This window comes from Marmota flaviventris, chromosome 3 (assembly GCF_047511675.1).
Source record: "Marmota flaviventris isolate mMarFla1 chromosome 3, mMarFla1.hap1, whole genome shotgun sequence".
In the NCBI taxonomy this organism is placed as follows: domain Eukaryota; kingdom Metazoa; phylum Chordata; class Mammalia; order Rodentia; family Sciuridae; genus Marmota; species Marmota flaviventris.
This window is the reverse complement of record NC_092500.1, coordinates 81,706,080-81,730,861: the sequence shown is the minus strand read 5'-3', so window position 1 is coordinate 81,730,861 and position 24,782 is coordinate 81,706,080. Positions and strand designations below refer to the sequence as shown.

Below are 24,782 nucleotides of genomic sequence, written 5' to 3'. Positions count from 1 at the left end.
TTCTCAAAGCAATGCCTCCTTGAATAAATAAATCAAGGGGCTTTTATTACAAAACTTATTCATATAGGAAAGACTCATCATCACATGTAGAGCAAGCTCAGGTCATGGACATACGTTGCATGAAACGTGGATGTGTAACCGATGTGATTCTGCAATCTGTATACGGGGGAAAAAATGGGAGTTCATAACCCACTTGAATCAAATGTATGAAATATGATATGTCAAGAGCTATGTAATGTTTTGAACAACTAATAATAAAAAAAATAAAAATAAAAAATGGTGGCCAGGAACAGCTCTGGGTAGAGAATTTTTATAATGAGCAAAGAAAGGTTACTCTAGGTTACCTAAATAGTGGGTCAAAAGTGACTTTATGATTTGGGCTAGTTCCTTGTAAGTTTCCCTGGAGGACCTTTTCTGAAACAAAAACAACTTCCATGGAGTGTTAACCATCATTTAAAAGGTCAAAATGTTTTTGCTGATATGTGGAAGCTAACCCACAATAAGTGGGGGTGAGGGGAAGAATTAGATATTCAGTAGGTTAGACAAAAGGGAATGAAGGGAAGGGGGATAAGATAGAATGAATTCAAAATAATTTTCCCATGTACACATATGAATGTACATGTGAATCCCACCATCATGTACATCTGTAAGAAGGGGATCCTAATTAGAATAAGATATATTCCATGCTTATATAATTATATCAAAGTGAATTCTACTGTAATGTTTATATATGACATGAAAAGAACCAATAAAAGAATAAAAAGAGAACAATTGAAAATATTGTGACCATCAGGTTATTTTATGTTATCTTGTTTTGTGAAAAGCTTAAAGCCAAAGGAACTTAATTATCATGCTAGTTGAAATTGGCCTCTGGGAAACTTGACTAATCCAAGCCAATGAACCTAAGATGTTCTGAGGAAAAGAACAAAAGATAAAACTTCTCTACAACAAAACTATTTCCTCTATACTAACTTTCAATACTTCACTTTTGAAAGAAGATGTGTGGGATTTTTCCTCATAAAAATTTAACTTAATTTTCCAGCACACAACTGGGTGACCTATAATTAAATTCAATTCTGACACCGTTTACTGGGGCTGCTGCTTAGCTCTTAGGCTAAATAAGGGCTGTGTCTCACAGGATTTCTTCCCATTTTAGGTGCCAGTTGGAAATCCAGGTTATCACTTGTGTTCTTACCTGACCAACTGCAAATTGGGGGATCCCATGATTTCTTCCTCAGGTTTGATAATTTACTAGAATGGATTAAGGAATTTAGGGAAACATTCTATATTTACCAAATCATTACCAAGGGTTCAATTCAGGAATGGTCAAATGGAAAAGATGAATCATGAAGATATGATGGAGAAGAGACACAGCTTCAATGTTCTCTCCTGGCCCACCACCCTCCAGGCACTACCTTCATGTGTTCATAAACCTGGAAGCTGAGACATATCCTTTGGGATTTTAATGTAAGTTTTGTTACACAGGCATGATTTTGTAAAATATGTTTTTTTTTAACCTTTTGTTTTGCTGAGGATTAAACTTAGAACAATTCCTTACCATGTTCAATGCCTATCAGAGTCACACATCTGGACCCATAGGATAGATTATCTCATTGGTGATTAAGTTAATTTACAGCACTCCTCTCCCCAGAGGTTGCAGAGTAGAGTTCCAGCCATCTAATCACATCGTTGGTTCCTCTGACAATAGGGACTTTCCAAAAGTCACTTCAGTGCAAACTCAGGCATGGATGAAAGAGGCTTAATAATAAAAGGCACTCCTTTTCCCTTAACTATGCTTATCTCTTAGGGAACTATGGAGATATTAGGAACTCTGGACAGGAATAAAGATATATATTACATACACATACACACACACATATACATACATAAGTATATATATATATATATATATATATATATATATATATATATATATACATATACATATATACACACACACATGCATATATATATTCACATATGAATATACATATGAAGATATATAAATGAAGATATATATTTCTAAGATAATATTAGGGATAGGTAGAGGAAACATGAATTTCCTCTTATACCCCAGAGCCTGTAAGCCTTAGAGAAATTGAAATACAATTATGAAACTTTTGAGAAGGAAATCTTATGTGTTTTATTAAGTCTAAGAACAACAGTGTTGACCAAGAATAAAATCAACCTAGTTGAGAACAAAAAAAAATTACATTTATTTGGGGCTAATTCAGATTTCACTCCAGGAAAACAAAAATTCAAGCAGTCTTGGAAATAGTCCCAAAGGTTTTACAAAATGAATTTATAACATTAAATCACAGGGGGTTGACAATTACTTGTTGGTCAGGAATTATGATTGGTGCTGGCAAAAGCCAAAGTTGTCCTGTAAGAAAGGGACTGGGTGTGGTTTCAATCTCAGTAGTTTGGGGGCAGGAGTCCATTGTACAGAAGGTCAGCGGAGGTTAACAGTCTTTTGAAAAGTCAACTCACATACTTGGGTAGGTTTATCTACAGACTAGTTCAAAGTTCAGCTGCTGACATGTCTGGAGATTTGATTAGCAATGGCCCTTCATAAGTGCCCCTAAAGAATGCTGCTCCATCTTGATTTTTTTTTCCTAGATCATATATGTAGTGCATCAACAACATAAGTTATAAGTATATCGATAATATATTCCTCTTTCTCTCCTTTGTTCTTCCAACCTCTGTGTGCACTGTGGAGGAGAGCAACAGGCAAACAATGGTCCTAATATTCTTCTAAACAATACAATTTTAAGAACAGGAATCAGAATGGGTATTTCTAATTCCCACAAGTTTGGTTTCTTTATATTGATGAGCATGCATTCTCTCATTTTATTCTCAAAACCACCTCATGAGGCAGTGCAACAAAACTGTTCTCCGAGGCAAGACAGGTAGAAACACAGGGACACTTCATTCTTCCCACAAGAAACTCAGACCTCTTTCAAGGTAAATTTGCTCAGAAACTAAGAAAATTCAGTACTTAACATTCCCTTAAGTGGAAACACAAAGATTGTTAGTGTACAAACTTCTGGGATGGTAATGTAAATCCAAGGACTAAAAAGGACATTGCTTTAGCACCTAGCCACTGCATCAACCCTGGCAGAAGCATACCTGAGTGGACAGTGACATTAGCATCTGGCTCCTTAGGGAGCCGAAGTTCAACAAAAGCCCATACAACTTTTCCTCTGGGCTGTTAACCTATCCTGATAAAGTGCATTGGGAATTTATAGTGCATGTGTATACATGTAAGAAAATTGAGTTTTAGTAAGCTTTGGGGGTTGTTCCCAAAGTCACTGAACTAGTAAGAGATAGAACTAAGATACAGTCCAGGATCATGAGATTCCAGAACTGTGTACTGCTGCATTCCCCCATGTTAGGAAATGTTGGTTGACCTCTCAAAAACTCTTTTTCCATTTTGTTTCTCCTATCTATCTCCCAAGTCAAGTATGACCATGTAACAGCTCTGGGTGAAAAGATTTAAATCTGAAACAGGATACTTAGATACATGTTTCCCTTCTTAATAGGGCTATTCCTTACCTCGGTCCTTTATTTCTCCAATATGAGGCTGAGAATAAAAATAACCATTATGTACTCATTAGGGAAAGGACAAAAGAATCACAGGAACTTCAGCATTAGTGGAGTTCAACTGTTGAATAGAGGTGCTTCTGGATTTCTCTTTCTTTGAAAATAAATGTTACTGTAATTATCAGCAACTACCTAATTAATAAACCCATTGAATGCTCTTTCCTATGTATCTTGTTTTCAGTGTTTTTTTTAAACAAATTTAATCTAAGTGTGACCCATGTTTTGTTTTAACTTAATCTGAAAAGATGTTATGTTAATCTCCATTATAAATCTAGGAAAATAATATCAGTAAGGCTATTTCAACATCACATAAGAGGACTAGTTTAGGTCACCTGTAAGCCCCATGGGAACATAAAACAATCTAGGACTGTATCATAAAATTAGTAGCATAGTTGATCATGGAAAATTAATTACCTATTTTTTTGCTTGGTAAAAATTCTTCATAAACCCACAGGTGACTCTGATAAGTCAAGGGTGTTAGCTTCATCTGGAAGTTGATAATTTCAAGGAGAATGATGTGAATTAAAGGGGCTACTAAATCTCAGAGGAGCTATGGCATAGATGAAAGAAAGAAACAATTTCAAACAGAATATACTGTTATTTGTTCAGAATTTAATGCATCAGTGTTACTGACTTTCAGTGAGCCTTTTCTGTTTCTTTGTGCTTGGATGAGATAAAGGTTTTCTACTTTAAATTTGACCAACTAAACTTACTTGCTAGTACCCAATTTGTCAAAAATTAAAATTAACATTTGAAGATGAACAATTGATTCTGTGTATTATTCCAAATTCTGATTGGCAGTCTATAAGAGCTTAAGGATTTATGTATGCCAGAATTTACCTACAACTCCCTAACAAAAAATGACTTAGGATCAATATTATACAGATCTTCACTTTTAATTTCTCATTTTAAAGGTATTATATTTCTTAATTCAAGGGAATTTCTTTATATTGTGGGAATTTAGGAACAATTTACTGAATACCTACTGTATTCCAGAATATTTTACACATTATTTCCATCTCCACAATGCTTTGACAGAGACACTTGACTTTCCATTTTGCCTAATAAGTTGTCTCTTTTGTGGAGAAAGCACAATTTATTTACAGAAACAGTCTTTTGTTGTTGTTTTCATGTTAAAAGCAATTGATCCAGGGTTTCCTAGGAGTATGTTGTTTGAGAAGATGGAGAATAATGATTTAAGCAAATACCACTGTTGATGTTAGTCAAGTACAGTCCATATACATCTTCCATTATAATAAACATTCCTTTCTTTACCTCATAATCATCCTGTGAGAATATCTTGGGATCTGTATCCTGAGAGCTTTTTAAGATCTGTATCCTGAGAGCTTTTTAAGAATATCCTCACAAGCGACTGTGGGCTCTTGGTTTGAATTCTGGTTATTTCACTACCCTTTGAACCTAGATAAAAATGAAGTAGAAGGAATGAGAATAAAACTAGTTATTTTAAACAGGTTTGCTATATGTCTTTTCAGATCAATCAGCTTTCTTCCTTAATTGTCTTACGGGAAAAAGTAATTATCCAAAGGTTGGTTTCACTGAAAAGCCTCCTGATTTTAAACATTTAATGTATCAAAATTATCTAGAGTCTATGGAGGATTATATGAAATAAGTCAATAATGCCTATTGATTGCCCAATTCCATCTGAAAGTCATATTCTTATTATAGCTCAAGAGAAAACTTTAATATGATATGCTTTTATTATTCATTTAACAATTTTCCCAAATGTGCAATACACTCAGGCCTAGAAAAATATATTCTCTTGTTTGCATTCACCCAGAATTAAAAGCCTCACTTGAGGGGAGGAAAAGGAGAAATTTTGGATAGGATATTTGCCAAATTATACTGTTATATTGCTTCCATGTATGAATTTGCAACAAATCCCACCATCATGTAAAACTATAAGTCACCAATTTAAAAATATAGGGAAAAAGTCTCACTAGTTAACTTCTACAGTATAATATAACAACTCTGAATTACATAGTTAACATTATTTTAAACTATTGTTTTTATAACACTATAAAGAAAACTGATACAGTGATAATAAATTGTCCAGAGGTAATCAAACAGCTAATATTTAGAACCCAAATTTCTGAATCCACAAGAAACATAGCTGCAGAAAAAGCTCTCTGTGGTATTAAAAAAATCACAATCATGGTCAAAAATATTAACTTGCAATCAACTATCTTAGCCATGTTTGAAAATAAATATGATTTATACTTACACATATATACTCACACACAGTATTATATGTACTTATATCTTTTGGCAGCAGGGGGTGCTAGGTGTTAAATCTAGGGCCTTGCACATGCTACGCAAGCATGAAACTGAACACCCAAAGGAATTTATCATTCTTGATGATTTACAAATCAATCATGATTCACTGACCAGTTTCTCTTTTAGACCTGACCAAATCTCAGATGGCTTAAGTAGATTTTCCTAACAAATTCATCCCCTACAATTACTGCTAAAATGAACAAACATATCTTGGATTCTGAAAACAATATAGCTTATGCTAAAGCAACTTGTTTAAAAGGGAACAGAACGTCACCCGACATGGTCCAGAGCATGTGAAAATTATTAAGTAAAGTCTTCCTTGATGTAGTTCACCTGTTTGTTTTTAAGTAGTCAATTCAAGGAAAGTTGGATTTTTTTTAGTAGTTTCTATACTTTAGGTACAGCAATTAATTTAAATCATGAGACAGGAATGTACTCCATTCTGTGAGATGAGGAAATACAGCTGTAAAACTCAAGTGACTTCCTCAGAAGTCAGACTGGTGGAGTAGAGAGCCAGGATCTCAACCTGGGTCTATGATTCTAATACTCCCCTACACTCCATAGTCTATTATGTTACCAGGTTCCCCTTGAAGGATAATTATAAGTTATTTTATCTTTAAAATGACACAAATGTGTCATTTTTATCCCAGAAAATAACCTAATTATTAAAAAATGTCATTACAAAGATCCAAAAAGGAACAAAGTTTTTCCTACCTGAAAGTTTTCCTTTCCCTACTGTCAATCTTCTACTGGTTGCTTTACTTGGAGAAACTATGAGATGAGAGGGAAAATTATAATTCTAAAACAATTCAAAGTACTTTTTAAGATGGTATAGAAAAAACTTGGGAGTCATTTAGAATAACATGCCTCTACTATTGGGAATGATTTATCATTTCAAAACCTTTAGGTGTTATCTAAAAGTTTTGAAATGATATTCACTGATAACAGAAAAATATTCACTGATTATAGTACTTTGAGCTATATGGCATTTAATCCAGATGCTTCTTTATCCTTTTACCATGTTCATTCCCCCCTCCCTTAAACTTTCCATCTAATATATATTTTACCTTATTATGTGTCCCTCCATATTAGAATGAGTTTCATGAGGGTAGGGATTTTTATCAATTTGGGTCACTACTAGATCCTCCAGGACCTGGTTCAATTAGGTGCTCCACAAACATTTGCAGGGAGGAAGGGAATCATATTCAAAGGCAAAAGAAGAAAACACATTAGTTAGCATATTAGGGCGAATGATGTTAAAATATCTGAGGAATGTTCACGTATTTATTTGCACCAAGGAGAGATGAATATAATTCTTGAATGTATTGGTAGCTCTCACAAGGAGAAACATAGCATTTGACAGTATAGAATACCATTCAATCAAGGAAGGAGTAATATTTTCATTAGTCTTATGGCTTTGACATCTATAATCTAAAGAGAAAGAACAATTCCAGAAGATTCTAGCTGACAATTCTACATCACAGAAATGCTTGGTTGGAAAATTACAGGGATTCCTCAAAAACCTATAACAAAGGCTAATGATTTTGAAAGGTGATAATGCTTCCCCAGGAAATATCTTTCTATATAAAGAAATGAATATATTATAGAGACAGAGCTATAAATTAGGAAGAAAATAATTCTAAGAAAGAGATAAGTACAGAATCACTCTACCACATGAGAAAACACTGCAGCAGGATGCAAGAGGCAAGTTCTTTTTAATTAAAAAGATTCTTCTGACATAAAATGGAAAAATTTCAAACCTAAAGGTGATGGGATAAATCAAAGATCCAAGACATGTGTAAATAGATTTAAATAAGTAAATTTAATAATTTTTATATCAATATAAAATTTAAAAACAAATAGCAACAATAAGGCTAAACACTTGTAACTTATTGCTGAGAGCCACAGCTGAGTCGGAATGGCCCCTGGCATTTTGCCAATAGTATTGGTTGACAGGCGAGGCATTACTATCTGCCTCAGCCGCTCCTTTGGAGTTCTCATAGGGATTCCCGGAGGAGATATTTCCGGTGGCTGGTTCCTGGATGAGCCGCGTGGGGTTCGGGATAGTTCCCGGGGAGCGTGTGTGGAGTGTGCTGGTGGAGTTCAGAAATAAAGTTTGTTCCTGCTTCAGTGGCTTGTGATTTGTGCCCAGCCAGACTGTGGCAATTTATGACAAAGGAAAATTACTTCTGTATCTGAAGTTCCTGTAAAACTTTATAAACAATATTCAAATTTTAAAAATGGACAAAGAGTAATGGAAATTCATAAAAATTATAATAGCTAACCAACATTTAGAAAACTTTATCCATATTAATTAAAAAATAAAACTGCCTTTAAATTGGCATAATGAGGTTCTATGCATGTTGAAATGAATCCCATGCACTGCTAATAACAGTGAACCTGTTCATCATTCTGAAGAGCAATTCAGCAAAAAACAATGCACAGAAAAGGAAACCTGGCAAAAAAAAAAAAAAGTCATACAAAAAAAATGTTCCTAAGTCCTTAGGCACTATATTCACTTCGAGGTATACAAAAGAGATCAAGAGAAAAGTATTACTTTCACAAATTTTTCACTTTACTCAGATAAATTATTTCAGAGACAGACCAAGGCCACAGATGATGTAATCAGCATAACAAACAATGACTATGGGAAGGAATGGATGATGCTACTTTGAATTAGAAAGGATTCTTTGAAGAGTGACTATTCCTTCACTGAATAATTAGTGCTTTCTGTGTTTTAGGCATTGATCTATGAACTGAGGCTTCTGGAAGTGAAGAGACAGAAGTTCTAGCACTCATGAAGCTTGCATTCACTAGGCAAGACAGACAAACCACAACCATGAGAAACAATCATGATGTATCAGAGGACAGTAAGTGCTAAGATAAGGGGACCAATAATTATGGAGGCAGGGATGGTACCATTTACATCTGTCAAGGTAGATCTTATTAAGAAGACAGCACTCCAAGTCAAGAATTAAGAGAAGCAAAAAGTCTTCTAGTTTTCTTCGATAAATGAAAACTTATTCTATGTTCCTACATTAACCAAATTATTTTAACTGCCTTCCTACTTCTCTCCTAACTGAAAGCCAAAAAGTTTTCACAACATCCATATATACAGGAGGAGGAATGTTTGCTTTATTGAAACACAAAAATTTGTCACTACATAAAATGAAAAATGAGATATTATTAGCCAATGTTTTTAATCCTTCTATTTAAAAAATATTTAACATCATTTGCTTTAATGTTTTCATTCATTCATCTCTCCTACCCTTGAATCTCCTTTTTTTCTTTTAAACGTCTTTTGAACTTCTCTTCCACTATATATTCTCTTCTGGCAGGGTCCTGGTGTGTTGAAGAAGTTTGGCATCTGTATCTCTCCCCGTCCTCTTTGTAAATTCACATTTTGGAAAAAAAAATAAGGGTATTTAGAAGAAAAAAAGTACTCCTATTTTACATGAATTAATGTAGATGTGGTATTATTCCCCAAGTCAAAACTCACTCTTGATCATAAGCTGCCTACACAGAAAAAGCTTCTTGTACAGAGTTTGAATGCCAGGAAGGATTACTTGCTATCTTTCTCTCAACTTGGTTTCATAAATAATCAGAATCAAATCTCTACATATGAGATCCAAGGAATGATAGACACACAACAGGAAACTTTATCATACTCTTTGGTGCCACTCTGAGCACCTAGGGACTTTCCAGATTTCGTCTATAATGCAGTGGATATCTTGGAGTTGAAAAAAAGGCTCTGAGCTCTTCTAGCTTCACTTCAGAAGCTGCAATTCAGAACATATGGACGTTAGGGACCAACAAAGACGAGGGAAAGAGAAACAAGGTTCTACCACAAACTTGAAAGACCCAGGCTTGCAAGAAGAAAATTAAAACTTTATTCCCATCAGTTACATGTTGACAAGAACTTGTAAAGAAAATGATCATTCCATTAAGTTTGTTCTATTTTCTTGAAATGTAATTGTGGATTTTAAATTAATTTTAACTGAATTTTTAAAAGATTTCTCAGAAAATTATTCGTATTTTGGGGGCAAGTGATTACATTCATAGAACTAGTGACTGAGGTCAAGCAAAAGAGAACTTGCTGAAATAAGGGAGGTCTCTCACTCTAGAACTTGCTAAGTCCAAGGGCACATTTAGACCTGTGAGTACCTGCTGCAGTTTTGGTGCCAATAGCGCTCTGGTTCACTGATTTTGCAATCAGCTTTTCCTCCTAATAGTCCCATTTAGGCTTCATCCTTGACTATTCCTTCTTTCCCTATGTTTATTCCTCAGACAAAATTTTCTAAGCAATTACAAAATGAAATATCCTATATATATTTATATTCTAATATGTGGATTAGTGAATACATACACTATCTCATAAGTTCTGCCCTACAGAAATTAATCTAGTAAAAGGAAGCATATTCATAAAAATACTTTTATAAACATTAAATATGATAAGTGGCCTAAGGATAATGAAGTGCTGCAAGAATTCAGGGTTCTAGCCAAGATAGGTGGCGCACGCCTGTAATTCCAGTGGCTCAGGAGGCTGAGGCAGGAGGATAGCAAGTTCAAAGCCAGCCTCTGCAACTTAGCGAGGCCCTAGGCAACTGTGAGACCCTATCTCTAAATAATATACAAAAAAGGGCTGGGGATGTGGCTTAGTGGTTGAGACCCTCCTGGGTTTAATCCCCAATACTCCCCTGCAAAAAAATTAAGAATTCTAGTCCATTGCTTAGTCCTGTTATTTCTTGGTAAATTATTTTTATTTGTTAAATATTAAACAGATATTTTCCAGGTCTATTTTAAGAGCAAACTAAATGATCTCTCTGTCTGTATTCTTTCTCCACCAGGCTCTCTAATTTGAGCATGGTGAGTAAAACAAAATAATTAAGTTCCTTCCCTATGCAAAACAACTGAAGTAGTGCAGCTTTCACGGTGTTTCAGAATCTGGATCCAATAGGTCTGTCCAATATTTTTTTTTTCTCTCTCTCTGGACCCTCTATGACAAATCTGCCTAGAAAGGTGAGTTAGTACAAAAATCACATAGAGTCATGAGTTCCCAGCCAGTCACTGCTTTTTTATAAATAAGAATAACAATCTCAAAACCATTGCTATAATTTGCTAATTCCCTAGTATAAAAAGCAAGTGGTAGTAGTGGTTGAAGGTTAACATGGCATAATCCTAACATTTATCTCATAAAATAGTCATAGAAAACAAACAAACACCCTATCATAAAAAATTCAAAGTTCTAGGCATGCATAAGCATTTCTGTGCATACATAGAAATATCTTTTTACATTTTTTAATATTTATTTTTTAGTTGTAGGTGGGCACACAATCTTTATTTCATTTTTATGTGGTGCTTAGTATTGAACCCAGTGCCTCACGTGTGCTAGGCAAGCACTCTACCACTGAGTCACAACCCTAGCCCCCTTCTTTACTTTAACATTCATTTTTTAATAGCCTGAATGGAACTCAAAGAATACATTGGTGTTGTGGCCAACCATCACCACAACTTAATGACCTTTATCTTGAGTCAGATCCCCCTCCCCACCTTTCTAAGTATTTTCTAGGTATTAACTTAGGTAGTCATTGACATCATTCATTTAACTCAGATCATTGAAACTGAAGATTTCAGGACTTTGGACCCATGTCTTCTCTTCATCTCAGCCTTCATTCTAGATTTACTTTTAATTCAAATCAGCGTCACTCCAAGCATTCATTCTTTGACTCCTATATTGCCAGACAAATGCTCCTGGGTCACTCCTCCTCATTCCTAGACTATTTAGTGGTTATTTGCTCCAACATTACTTTTGTCATACTTCTTGGTGATTTCAATAGTTATGTAGACAATGGTTCCAGCAGTGAAGCTTCCCAATTCCTCAATTTTCCTACAATGAGCTCATTTTCCACCTGGCGTTGGCCATTCATCCCAATGGTCAGCCTCTAGAGACTTGGTCAATAGCAATAACTCCAAGCCTTCCACAAGTGTGTTCAGGTTCTTGCCCCTGTTGACCTCCCTGGAAGGCTATAACAAAGATGACAGAGAAGAACCCCACTTAGATGCGGAGGTGGATGGTGTGGATGAAGACAAGGAGGATGAAAACGAGGAAAATGAGAAGGATGAGGAGGAAGAGCTTGATGAAGATGAAAATGTAGAAGGGAAAGATAATAAAGATGAAGTCAGTGGGGAGGAAGAATTTAGGCATGAGGGAGCAGTAGATAAAGATGAAGATGAGGATGAAGAGGAAGAAAGTGAGAAAGGTGAAAAGAGAAAGAGAAACAGATGATGAAGGAGAAGATGATTAAGACCCCAGATAAACTGCAAAACCAGAACTGTTCAGTATAGATTGGACTGCATATGGATTTGATAGATGTTTTAAAAAATGGTAGCTGTGATACAAACCCCTGGACACCCACCCATCCAAAGAGCCAAAGAAGTTCCTGTGACATTCTGCCTTCCTCCTTTTAGTGCCTCTTGGTAATCCACCAAGCTTAAGGACTTTGCCCCAACAAAATTGTAAGCATTGTTACGGTTTTTTGGGGGGTAAGACTTGCTGTAGCATGGATAGCTGTGATTGACAAGTCAACCATCCGTGGCTACCAGTTATACCAAAATTATAACAGCATTTTTACTTTCTGTACAACAAACATGCATTGTAAATAAAATCTTAACATTTTGGGTCAAAAAATAAGTTTTAAAAAAGTATCACTCTCTTGAACCAAAATCTTCCATCTTTTCAGCTCCCCCCCCCCAACACTCTACCTTTGAGATTTGTAATTTATCTCTTGTTTATCCAAAACTCATCTCTCGTTTATCCAAAACCCATCTCTCATTCATATTTCATTCTTTACCTATCTTAAATTTCAGAGCTGAGGTTGTGGCTCAGTGATAGAGCATTTGCCTAGTACATGTGAGGCACTGGGTTCGATCCTCAGCGCCACATAAAAATAAATAAAGATATTGTGTCCGTCTACAACTAAAAATACTTTTTAAAAATTTCAATGATCATTTTAATCACTTCTTCACACACTTTACATTCTCATATACTTGGGGAAGCTTCATTATGATATAATATCCACCCACTCTGAGTCTACCTCTGTGTCTTCAGAGGAAAACATACATCCAGACTAACTGGGAAGTCTCTCCCTAAATTCATGATCATTCACCTTGGGGAAGGTCAGGCTGCTCAGCAACCCTACCACGCACGCCTTTCTAGCCCAAACACTATCATTTTTCTAAAGAAAAATTTCATACTTGCTGTTTTCTCTTAAAATTAAATCAAACCCTCTTACATACATCCTTCTATCATCTGCTGAGAAAATAGAAGCAATCAGAAAAGAATTTCTGCAAGCACCCATACACCAGCACACCTGCATCACTGCCTTAAATATCCGGCCTTTTATCCAACAACTCTGTATGAACTTTGCTTCTATCCAATACTACCCTTCCTTTTAAGAAGTAAGTCCCAGCCCCTTTCTTCTACTCAAGGCAGCACTCTAACAATTCTACCTTCTCTGTCTTGCATCCTCTTCAACTTTCTTCCAACTCCTACTAGTTGTCATCTTGGGAGGAGTGCATGTGGAGGTCGGGCAGAAGTGGTGAAAAAGACTATAGTGTCCCAGAACTTTCATGCAAGTCTGTTACAGACTTCTAATTCTCTGATTACTCTTAACTTTTGATTAAAATAAAAAATCCTAGTAGCAAACATACACTGGCAATTGTAGGAGAATTAAGAGTATTATTATCATCATCATCATCACCATCATTATCATCATTTTTATTTGCAGTGCTCAGATCAAACCCAGGGCCTCACACACAGTAGGCAAGTACTCTACCAATGAGCCATATATCCAGCCCAAGAGAGATTCTGATGCCAATTTTGTTAATCTTATACACAGTGTTTACCAAGAAAGATATCTGGAAGTCTAAGGACCTTTAAACGGTAGGAGTAAATGTCTCAGAGTTTAAAATAATCCTATGCAATTCCCCCAAATTCAAGCACTTATTCACAACTACAAGATTTATCACCTGCAACCACTATAATGTGGGATGGAAAACATCCCCAAACAATGTGGCTCCTACCAACTAGAAAGAAACTACAGAGTTTGTGGCATTCCAAAGAAAAATTAGTGAATCCAGGTTTATAATGCTTTTTGCTCAATTCTTTCTGGATGTATTAATGAGATAATGTATACACATATTACCTGGCCCAGAGGCACTGTCTGTTGGAAGTGTGGATGTTGGCAATTGTTTTCTTAAGGTTTTGCTTTTATTTTTTGTTTGAAGTGAAGTAATACCTGTATTTGGGGATAATACATTAAAAATAAAGATGAAAGCCTGAGGAAAAAATGTACTCAGTCCCAAAGCAGCTACTATAAAAAGAAAATGCAAATCTAGAATTAAAGCAGCCTTAGGAAAAGTCAGTTTTACTCAATTTTGACAAAGGGGGAAGTTATTCTTAAAGAATCTTGCATTTTAATATGTTTAGAAACTAAATGAAATATGATTCTTTTCTCTAATACTCATTTATACCATACTTGACAATCCTAAACCTACCCTAAAGAAGAGGCTAGAACTCCAGTGGCACAATGGGTTAGCACACAGTACTTATAAGAAAGAAGCATTGTTTTATAATATATAAGAGGGGTTGGAGGGGAAGGGAGAGGGCATAGGGTAATTAATGATGATGAAATGTGATGATTATTACTATCCAAAGTACATGTACGAAGACACAAATTGGTGTGAATATACTATGTATACAACCAGAGATATAAAAAATTGTGCTCTTTCTATATAATAAGAATTGTAATGCATTCTAATGTCATATATAAATTAAAAATTACATAAAAATCTTACCCTTGATTTTGGATTGGATCCAGTCCAAGAAGACCCTTACCCTGGCAAATACACCTGGCTTCCATGGTTGGATGCAGCCAGCTCCCCAACTGACGATGCCATAGAGGACAAAGGGACTATTTTCATGTCTACATACTAATGGCCCACCAGAGTCTCCCTGAAATAAGAAAAAATGTTCCAGAAAACCACTTTATTCTGAAGTTCCTGCTTTCACATTTTAGAACAGGAATGACCAATGTATTTGATTTTTTAAAATGACTTGCTCCTTTTCAATTTTTATGCCTTAATTGTATATTTGCATTTTTCCCATTTTAAAAGGGAACAGATAAAAAAATCAATGGAATATTAATATTACTCAACAATCAAGGATAAAATTATGGCATTTATTGGCAAATGGATGAAACTGGAGAATATCATGCTAAGTGAAATAAGCCAATCCCTAAAAACCAAAAGCCAAATGTTTTCTGTGATATGTGGATGTTAGTTCACATAAGCATGGGTTAGGGAAGAATAGAAGTACTTGGGATTAGACAAAGGTGAATGGGAATAGGAAAGGTAGTAGAATGAATCAGGCATTACTCTCTATGTGCATATATGATTACACATCAATGTAATTCTACATCATGTACAACCCAAAGAATGAGAAACTGAAAATTTTTAAAAAATCATTTGATTCCAGGGTCAAGACAAAGCCTAGTTCAAAAAGTTAGAAAACACAATTTCTAAATCTTCCCAGTCCCCTCAGCAGGGCCTTCTATAAATGACATCACCAGTTAGTAAAACCACAATATTCAAGACTTCAAGCTATATCTTTATAAAATCAAAATTTAATCAGCAAACTTTACAGTGGTTCAAACCTATCCAATGTATGTACCTTTAAGGCAATTGGATTAGGATCATTGGGTGGCAACCTACGTAAGTAGTGTTTCCCTATCACTGGTCTCTATTCATACAGTCTGTTCAGATGAATCAAAAATAATTATGACATATGCAAATAGACTAGAAGATGTTGGTGATGAGGTAAAGAATAAAGTGAAAAGACTGTCTAGTACTTATTAAGGTTATTCTTGAGGCTGGGGTTGTGGCTCAGTGATACAGCACTTGGCTTGTGTGAGGTACTGTGTTCAATCCTCAGCAACACATAAAAATAAAGGTATTGTGTTCATTTACAACTAAAAAAAATTAAAAATATGCATTCATACTAATTCCAGTATCATAATTTTATTTTGGTTTACCTCCAAATTCTCAATTCATGCAATTTCAGACATCCTAAGGTCTGAACTAATTAAACTTACTAGGATATCAGATGTGAAAACCTACTTACAGGAATAAGAGATCTATGCCGATTCACACACATAGGTAGTGGCGGCAATAGAATCTGAGCCCACGTCACCTGTCAGAGCCCAATGCTCCTTCTTTTCTACCATGTTGATAAATACTCATTAATGGAGATATCTTAGATAGCTCTAGTGTCTAGTTTTATAATCAAGGAGACACAAGAAAATTTAACTTTTTTTCTTATTTACTGTTACATATTGCTACTTTGGTCTTAGGATTAGAGTGAACACATCTCAAAAGAGAAATCTGCATCAAAAACTCAGATGGAAGAGTCAATCTTCCCCAAATATTTGTTTTGTTTAAATTAAATAAGCAAAAATGAAGATTTGGAAGAAACAGTGGTATTATTAATGGCACCAAGTATGTATATCACACATATTCATCTATTAATTAGCACCAACATACATGTCTTTTCTGGTTCAGTGTGACAATAGCAGTGCCCAACACAGGTACTTGTTTATGAGGACTTCTGTTTACATCATGTGCTCCAGTGAGGGTAGGCATTAAGCATTATTCATGTATAGTGCCTGTCTCATAATAAATGTTTTCTTATGATGAAGTTCTATTAGATGCATCAAAAACAAGCCTTAAAACACAAGATTTTTATTTTAACACATTTTTTTCATATTTTTAGTCAGTCATTTTTCAGAAAAGGGACTGGACCAAATATATTTAGTGCCAAACTGAATCTTGCATTTAATTGAATTTGAGCTGAAGGTACATATTTGAGATCTGTTTATTTTATGTGAAAAACTTCCCAGAAGGAAACTTCCCTAAATTAGAAATAAGGAGAGCCCCTAGTTTAATGCAGAACAATTAACATTTTCTTAGGGCTTAATTTTTTTCATAAAGTAAAATTATACTTATGACATCTTTCCAGTTTCAAAATTGTCTGATGTGTCCAGTTAGGTGTTGTTTTTAATCATTCATTCTTCACCACTAACACTTTTAATTTTTCAGGCAGCTACATACATTCCATGATATAGGGAACTTACCTAATTTATCTTTCATTGATAGTATCTATCATAAGGCCTAGCACATTCCATAAACAAGTGATACTTTTTATTTAAAAATTATTCAGTGCCTACAGTGAACCAGGCATACTGAGCAAGACAGAATATGAACAAATAAGATGGCAATAGCAGTTATAAAGGAAATATTCAGAGTGAATGGTAGAGAATAAAGGTAGGTATATATGTATCCTTACATGTACATGTATGTATATGCATACATTCAGGAAGGAACAAAATTTGAAAACATGGAGGAGGTGGGCACGGTGGACCATACCTATAATTCCTGTGACTTGGGAGGCTGAGGCAACTTTGATCACAAGTTCAAAGCCAGCCTCAGCAATTTAGTGAGGCCCTTAGCAACTTAGCAAGACCCTGTCTCTAAATGTGGCTCAGTGGTTAAGCCCTTCTGAGTTCAATCTCTGATTAAAAAAGAAAGAAAGAAAGACCAGAGGAATAAATAGCATTTTATGCAGAAGATAAGTCTAGATTAAGGCCCTGAGATAACTAAGACTTGGGAATTTGGGAGGTTAGAAGATAATCAGTGTGGCTTAAACTGTTATCAAGGAAAAATATGAAACAAACTTAGAAAACAGGAGCAGGTCACGTATCACTTTGTGAAGATGCACATCTATTGCTTTATAGGTCAAAACAACTTGAAATAAAAATTTTGAAACCCAGTGAGCAAAGAATAGGATTCTGCATTGCATATCTGAAAGCCCCAAGTCTCTATGTTCTGACATTGTTAGTTTTACCTTCCTAAATGAGAAATTACATTAGTAGAATCATTACTTCTGAGCATACACAGGAGGGTAAAAATCAGTTTCATGATAGAAATATTAGAGTCCATTTGATCAAAGCGAGTTTCTAAAGTCACCCTTCAGTAGCCAAGTGTCTACTATAAAGATAGCTGGCTATATTTAATAGAATCTCAACTCCTATTTTTCTTCCTTCATGTTGGCAGTGAATTTGGTCATGCTGCAGACTAAGTGACAGTCGAATGAAGCTTAAATAATAGGTGCCAAATGACATGATGATATTTGGGTCACCTGTGACATGGACCACTTTAAACCTGTTTCATTTTTTTTTTTTTTTTTTGCTTTCTTGACACAAAATAAACATGTCTCTTAATGTTAGATGCTGTCACATATGACAGACAATAAAGCCATTTGGGATTTCCTTGATTCAAACAGAAAAACCATTCCTAAATATCTCAATATACCAAGGAGAAGAATGAACACAATAATTTAGAGCTCTTTTCTATCTGATTGTTTAAGGTGAACAGTAATGTGCTATAGTGGGAGTACCCTTCCCAGGTTCCTCAGATCTCCCCACACAAGTCCTGGCTTTGTGCCGTAGGCTCTTTCCCACTCTCCACCCTCAACGCTCAGGCCACCCAGAAGTATGGGAAATTATGAGGAATTAACAGCCTCCTTCCAGGCAGTCCTAAAACTGTGACTTTGGGGAAGTAGTATGTAAATTCCCCAGTTTCCTCACCCCTCAGATGAGAATATACCACGTATGGTCTACATCACTGCACAGTTTCCCTGCAGGATAAGGCTTAGTCCCTCCCTGCGTTAGCTGGTGTAAGTGCTCATCCTTGATTGGCTGCTTCCCTTCCTTGTACCTTCTCCTCACTTTCCTCTCTGCGATGTCTACACTTCCTGAAATAAACCATTACACTTGAATACTCATCTTAGGATCTGCTTCTGGGTATTGAGAATTAAGATAACCAACACAAACAGAATTTAAGTGGTGATGAACACCATGAGAGTACCTGTTAAGTGGGGGGTTCTTCCTTTTCTCTCCATATTTTCATATGGAAGGACTTCCACCTTGATGAATGCCCAGTAGCTTCTCTCCATAGAAGCGACATTCATTTTTTTATGATTTTGACTGATTTCTGGTGGTAGTAGTGGGGAGGGTTATAAAGAAGCAGAGAAGAAGAGATTCATTTTTTCTTCCCTCTTTACCACAGACCAGTATGAGTGTTAAATCTGGAGAAATATCTGCCTGCCCTACAGACACAAACTTTCCTTCAATTGGGGCTACCCCCAAATCCAGACTAGGGTTTAAAGGTGGGCATGCAGAGTATCAGCAACTCTTTCAAGGTGATGTATCTAAAGTCACATTTATCAGTTGACTTTATGAATATTGAAGCTGGTATTCCTCAAAGTATTCATCCATATGCTTCTTTTTTCTTAGCTGATCCTGAACTTGCCAGTGGCATGCATATATAGATCTGTATAGCTTGGTGCTTCTATAATCTCACTGAAAAGAGACTATTGCCTTGTGACTTTTCACTGAATATGAAAACCATTTTTACCATTAGGTTCATATTTTCCTCTTAGTGATTATTTTAATCTACAATTAAAAATTTAGAGGGTTGGAGGGGAAGGAGGGGGCTTGGGGTAATTAATGATGATGGAATATGATGATCATTATTATCCAAAGTACAGGTATGAAGACACAAATTGGTGTGAATATACTATTTTTACAACCAGAGATACGAAAAATTGTGCTCTATAAATGTAATAAGAATTGTAATGCATTCTGTTGTCATATATAAAAAATTTAGTATATAGAAGATTAATAACAATAAAACTTTTAAAGTTCTAAGTAGGACATACTAATTTGAAACCTTATTCACTCATCACCCTGTTCCCCAAACCCTAAATGTATACGTTCACATTTCCCCCACTTTCAGGCCTGGTTAGTGGTCCTGCCATACCCTCCCTTCTCATGGGCTCCTATCTACCACTGGCCATTCTGGTTGTACAGCTGCTTTCTACCACTGACATTACAGGCTGTTAGGATTAAGTAACAAATCTTCCTGCACCCCTCCTGGCCTTTGTGAAGGGATGTGGTAAGAAGTTGGATGCTTGTGCCTTCAACAGTTTTCCTCCTGCCTAAGGAGACTCCGAGTAGGTGCCAAACTTTCTGTCTTCCTGTGCAAAGTCAGAATGCTCTCACCTGGCAGAAATCTTTCCTTCCAGATACAGCAGAGCCAGCACAGATCATCCTGTCTGTGATCCCTCCTGGATGAGCAGAATAGTAAACGTGTTCGCAGACCGCTCTTTCTAACACAGGCACTTGAATCTGCTGTAAGCGACTGGCTAGGCCACCGTCTACCGAAGAAACAGATTCAGAAAGAGAGGCTTGATGATGAAGTAAGCAGAAAGTGACGCCAAAGACATATTAAGTTCAGACTTGCTCTGTATCTACATAACTGTAGCCTTTCTATTTTTCCTGAGCAGATAGAGAATATTGGGGGTGGGGAGGATACAAGTGTTTCATGCAGCATGTCTTCATTTTGCGATGTGACATCTTTGTAAAGGGGAGGCCACTGGGAGAATAACTTTTTGCCTAGCTTATTTCCAGTTTAAGTTTTATCTTATCAAATAGTGCCGCATAAGAATTCAGAGGAACTGGGGGTATAGTTCAGTGATAAAGTGTGTGCTCAGCATGTGCAGGACCCTGGGTTCAATTCCTAACACCAAAAAAAAAGAAAACAAAAATCAAAAAGAAAAACTCAGGAAGATGTGAATTGGTACTATATATGATTTACATAAATATATTTATAAATATAACCATATTATATAAATATACACTTATAAGTATATGAACATATATGCTTATATGATTATCTAGGGGAAATCAAAATCATATTCTTTTCCTCTACTATTGCTAAAGCCCAATCTCATCTTCAATGTCAGATGGCACTAATGGTGAACTAATGAGAAGTTTCTTCTCAAACTTGGGCAAACCTATGTTAGTGTATTCTATGTGACTTATTCTAGATTTATGGCTATTTTTAAAAGTTGAGTGCTATATATCCTGTATCTTTTGAAGCGAAACAAAAATAATTTCACATTTATGTAAAACTTTATATTAAACTCCAACTCCATAATACAACAACATTGTGAGGTAGGTTAATCATACTGATCTCACACATGTAAAACCCAACCTCTGAAAATGTGATCATGTAGCTTTTACAGAACAGAATTAGGACTCAATCCTAGGTCTAACTGTAAATCTTATGTCCCTTTGAATGCACTAATACTCCTTTTCAGGAACTATCCTCTCATCAGTGTGGCTGGCCATATTTCAAAATTAAGACTTCATTCCCTCCTTTTGGATGCAAAGAATGAATTATATTTTATAAGACTGAAACAATGGCTCATTTGTCCAGTGGTCATAGAATTGATTAAAGTTTGAAATATGTTAGGTATGTTTATTTAAGGCTTTATAGCCAATCAACAGATATACACTGAAGCTTAGTAAATGCCAGGTATACTTCTAGCCCCTGAGGAGAGAGTGAGATCATTCAACAGATCTGCTTCCAGGATGTATCTCTGATATTAATGGGTGAGATGTAGAAAATGATTACAAAAAATAATGCTAAGAATGTTCAAGTGCATTGAGATGATAAAACTAGGTAGCAAGGAAGGATGGAAGAGTAGTCTTGCTGCAGCAGTGTGGCCCAAGAAGGAGAGTGACATTTCATTTCAGAATGGAATGATGAAGAGCAACTCTGCAAAGAATGCAAGAGAGTGTTCCAAGTGGAGAGAAAGAAAGTGCAGATCTTTAGAAGGCAGGACAAGTTTGGCATTTAAGAAAGAAGGCCATGGTATCAGAAGGTTAACAAACAAGGGGACAAAAGGAGGAAATGGTGTTGGAGAGTTAAGTGGAGACCAAATCAGAGATTTCCAAACTAAGCTAGTGTTTAGATTTTTTTCTAAATATAATGAGAAGCCATTCAAGGAATGATTATAAGCTGAGCCATGCTGACCTTAAGTCCTAGCTTTGATGTTTAATAGTCATGGGATCTTACAAAATTACTTAAAACATAGGGCCACAACCTCATTTGGAAAATGAGAATGATAAAATTTGCTATGATAGTTGTGAAGATTTTATGAAATGCAATTTGGCTATAGGTAACATAGTAAGCTGTGAACAAGAATACCATTAGGAATCAAAGATAACTCCTCTTACTGCAAATGACACAAATGGAATGAAAATAAAATGATCTGATATAGTAAAAGAAGCAGAAAGCAAACATCAATCTATTCAGAGCTTTCTGTGTTTACTATGGCTTAAAGAACCTTATAATCTAGCCTAAGGGTCAGCATACACAACCAAGGATCAATTCTGGGTTATATACCAACAGACCCTGGGCATATTTTATATAAATCCATGAATTAAGAATATTTTTCACATTTTTAGATGGTTGGAAAAAAATCTAAAAAATACTCTTAATCATATATGCATACTATGTTTTAAATTTCATAAATGAAGTGCTGTTGGAACATGGCCATTCCTAATGTGTCATGTATTGTCTTCAGCTGTTTAACTTTACACTGGTAGAATTGAGTAGTCCTGACAGAGACCATATGGCCTGCAGAGCCTAAAAGACTTATTATCTGGCCCTTTGCAGAGGTCTGACCCCTGATCTAATCTATTTAAATAACTCAGAAGGAAAAATTTAAGACTGCTCATTCTCTAATCACTTACTGAGCTATTACAAGTAAGTAAAACATTATTTCCTTTCAGAAGGAAGAGAGGCTAAAGCAAATACTGCTTGATATTTGCATAACATATTTTTAAAAATTACACTCTCATAAATAGTGCTGCTAGATGTTAAGTACCCACCTTCACTAGTGCTTCCCCATCCAGTCACAGTACAGATCTCAGAGGAAAACAGAGGTTCCCTGCTATGTGGGAGACATACTGGTCTCACCACTGAGTTGTATTCCAGAGGAGAGCTCAATTGTATTAGAGCAATATCAGAGTCATAGGTTACTATATCAAAGTCTTCATGCACTATGATGTGTTTGGCCCTTCTCACCTGTATCAAGGGCAGGTAAGCAATTACAAGATAAGAAAATCAAAGAGTCAAGCTACTTCCTTGCATAATGGTCCCAAACAAATCTTGAATCTCTTCATGTCTATACATCAGCAATGAAAATGATTTTCAACTAAGTCCAAAAGGGTAATCTTGGTTTATAATTTATGGGAGGCAATGAACCACATTCTGAGGATTGATGATCCTGGATAAACAAAACTATGCAGACCTGTGCACAATCAATCAACCCGGATCTGTGCTTCCTGACCTGCCTCACCCAATTCTCAAATTAAAATTTCATCTCAAAATGCACCTTTAAAAACAGGTATACATTATAAGTGTAAAGGGGCATTAGAACATTCATAAATAATCATATTTTAGCTAAAGGTTTTTGATGGCACATGATATCCTTTAGAAGGTGGATGGAATGACCTTTAAAAAATAACTACCCACCTGCTCAGTTGATTCCTTTAGGGTTCTATCATGGTCCCCAGCAACAACAGTCCAAGAGCGTGGATTTCCTTTTCTGGAGAAAGAGCAAAAGTTAATGTGAAAACACACTTTTGTATTTTGGTCTAAACCCATTCAGTCCTATCAACAGGTACTGCTCATTTTAGCCAGGTAATACCCAACCCTTCCTAGGTACTCAGTATGGTCTCCCTGCCACACAAACTACTCCACTACTCCTGATCTACCTGAGGTATTGCATATCTTGTCTCCTCCTTTTGTCCATAAAACTGGAGCCCTTATTAAATATCACCAAAGACTATTTTTAGTCTTAAGGAAAAATAAAAAAATTAAAATATTTTAATTTCACAACAATATTATCAGTTCCAAGATAGGCAAAACTCCCCTATGGTGTCAGAAATCAGGGCACTGATTATTTCTAGGAGAGTAACTATAAAGAGGAGCAATAGGAGGACTGGTAGGTGGTGGTGATATTTTGATATCTTATCTGAGTGCTGGTGATATGGGCATCTATTTTGTGAAAGTTATTTTAACTGTAAACTTGAGGTTGGCACACTTTTTTGATAGATTTCAAAAAGACACACAAAAATCTTCAACAACATCCATTAATTGGCCGTATCAAGATCTCCAGCTGAAGAAATATCTGAGGAAAAAAACCCCTTAATTGCCAGAAACATATTATTGCTTGTGCTTGGAGATTAATTTTTCCATTGTTTCAAAACTGTCTTTAGGAAAAGTAAAGTTATTGAAATCAACTTTCATCACACTTTATTCAAAGGAGATATTTCTTAATATATGTAGGCATCTTTTCTCTAGTCATAACCATGCTCATTTTGATTCCCTGCATGACAAGTTTGACTCAGTCATGAATTTCAAGATGCCTTTATTAAGGGAGCTGACTCCAATAAAGTGCTTGGCAAGTAACTTGCAGATGGTAATGCTTTCATAATGGAAGCCATTATCATCGTTATTATCTATCATGCACTCTAATGGAAGGATTAAACTTTATTTTCAAAGTCACCCCTCTAAATTATTACTTGGTAGTGAAGAAACTTATTTTGCTTTTATTTCTTGTGGGTGTAGTGGGGTTTGCTGAGGATCAAATCCTGGGTCTTGCACATGCGAGGCATACACTATACCATTGAGCTACATCCCTATTCCAGAACTTAGTTCTTAAAGTTACTCCTGTAGTTTTCCATATAGGAGATAGTATTCACTTTACAGTAAAATAATTTTAAAACCATGGTACAGATGACAATGTAGACCTCATTTTCTAGTTAAATTTTATGTGCAGAGTCAAATATCCTTGAGTTTTTGTAAAGAATACCATGTAAAAAGCATGTATCATAGCAATATACACATTCTTA

The 24,782-nt window shown here is 35.7% G+C and overlaps 1 protein-coding gene across 1 annotated transcript in view; it reads right to left on the bottom strand.

The window, feature by feature from the left end:
* Positions 1 to 9,346: 9,346 nt before the first annotated feature.
* The window catches only part of Ovch1 (ovochymase 1), a 58,887-nt gene continuing 43,451 nt past the window's right edge, over positions 9,347 to 24,782 (bottom strand). The window contains 7 exon segments of the mRNA XM_071609290.1: positions 9,347 to 9,522; positions 9,524 to 9,677; positions 14,094 to 14,195; positions 14,755 to 14,911; positions 20,076 to 20,230; positions 22,755 to 22,950; positions 23,401 to 23,473. Coding sequence (XP_071465391.1) covers positions 9,468 to 9,522; positions 9,524 to 9,677; positions 14,094 to 14,195; positions 14,755 to 14,911; positions 20,076 to 20,230; positions 22,755 to 22,950; positions 23,401 to 23,473 — 892 coding nt within the window. The 3' untranslated portion in view covers positions 9,347 to 9,467.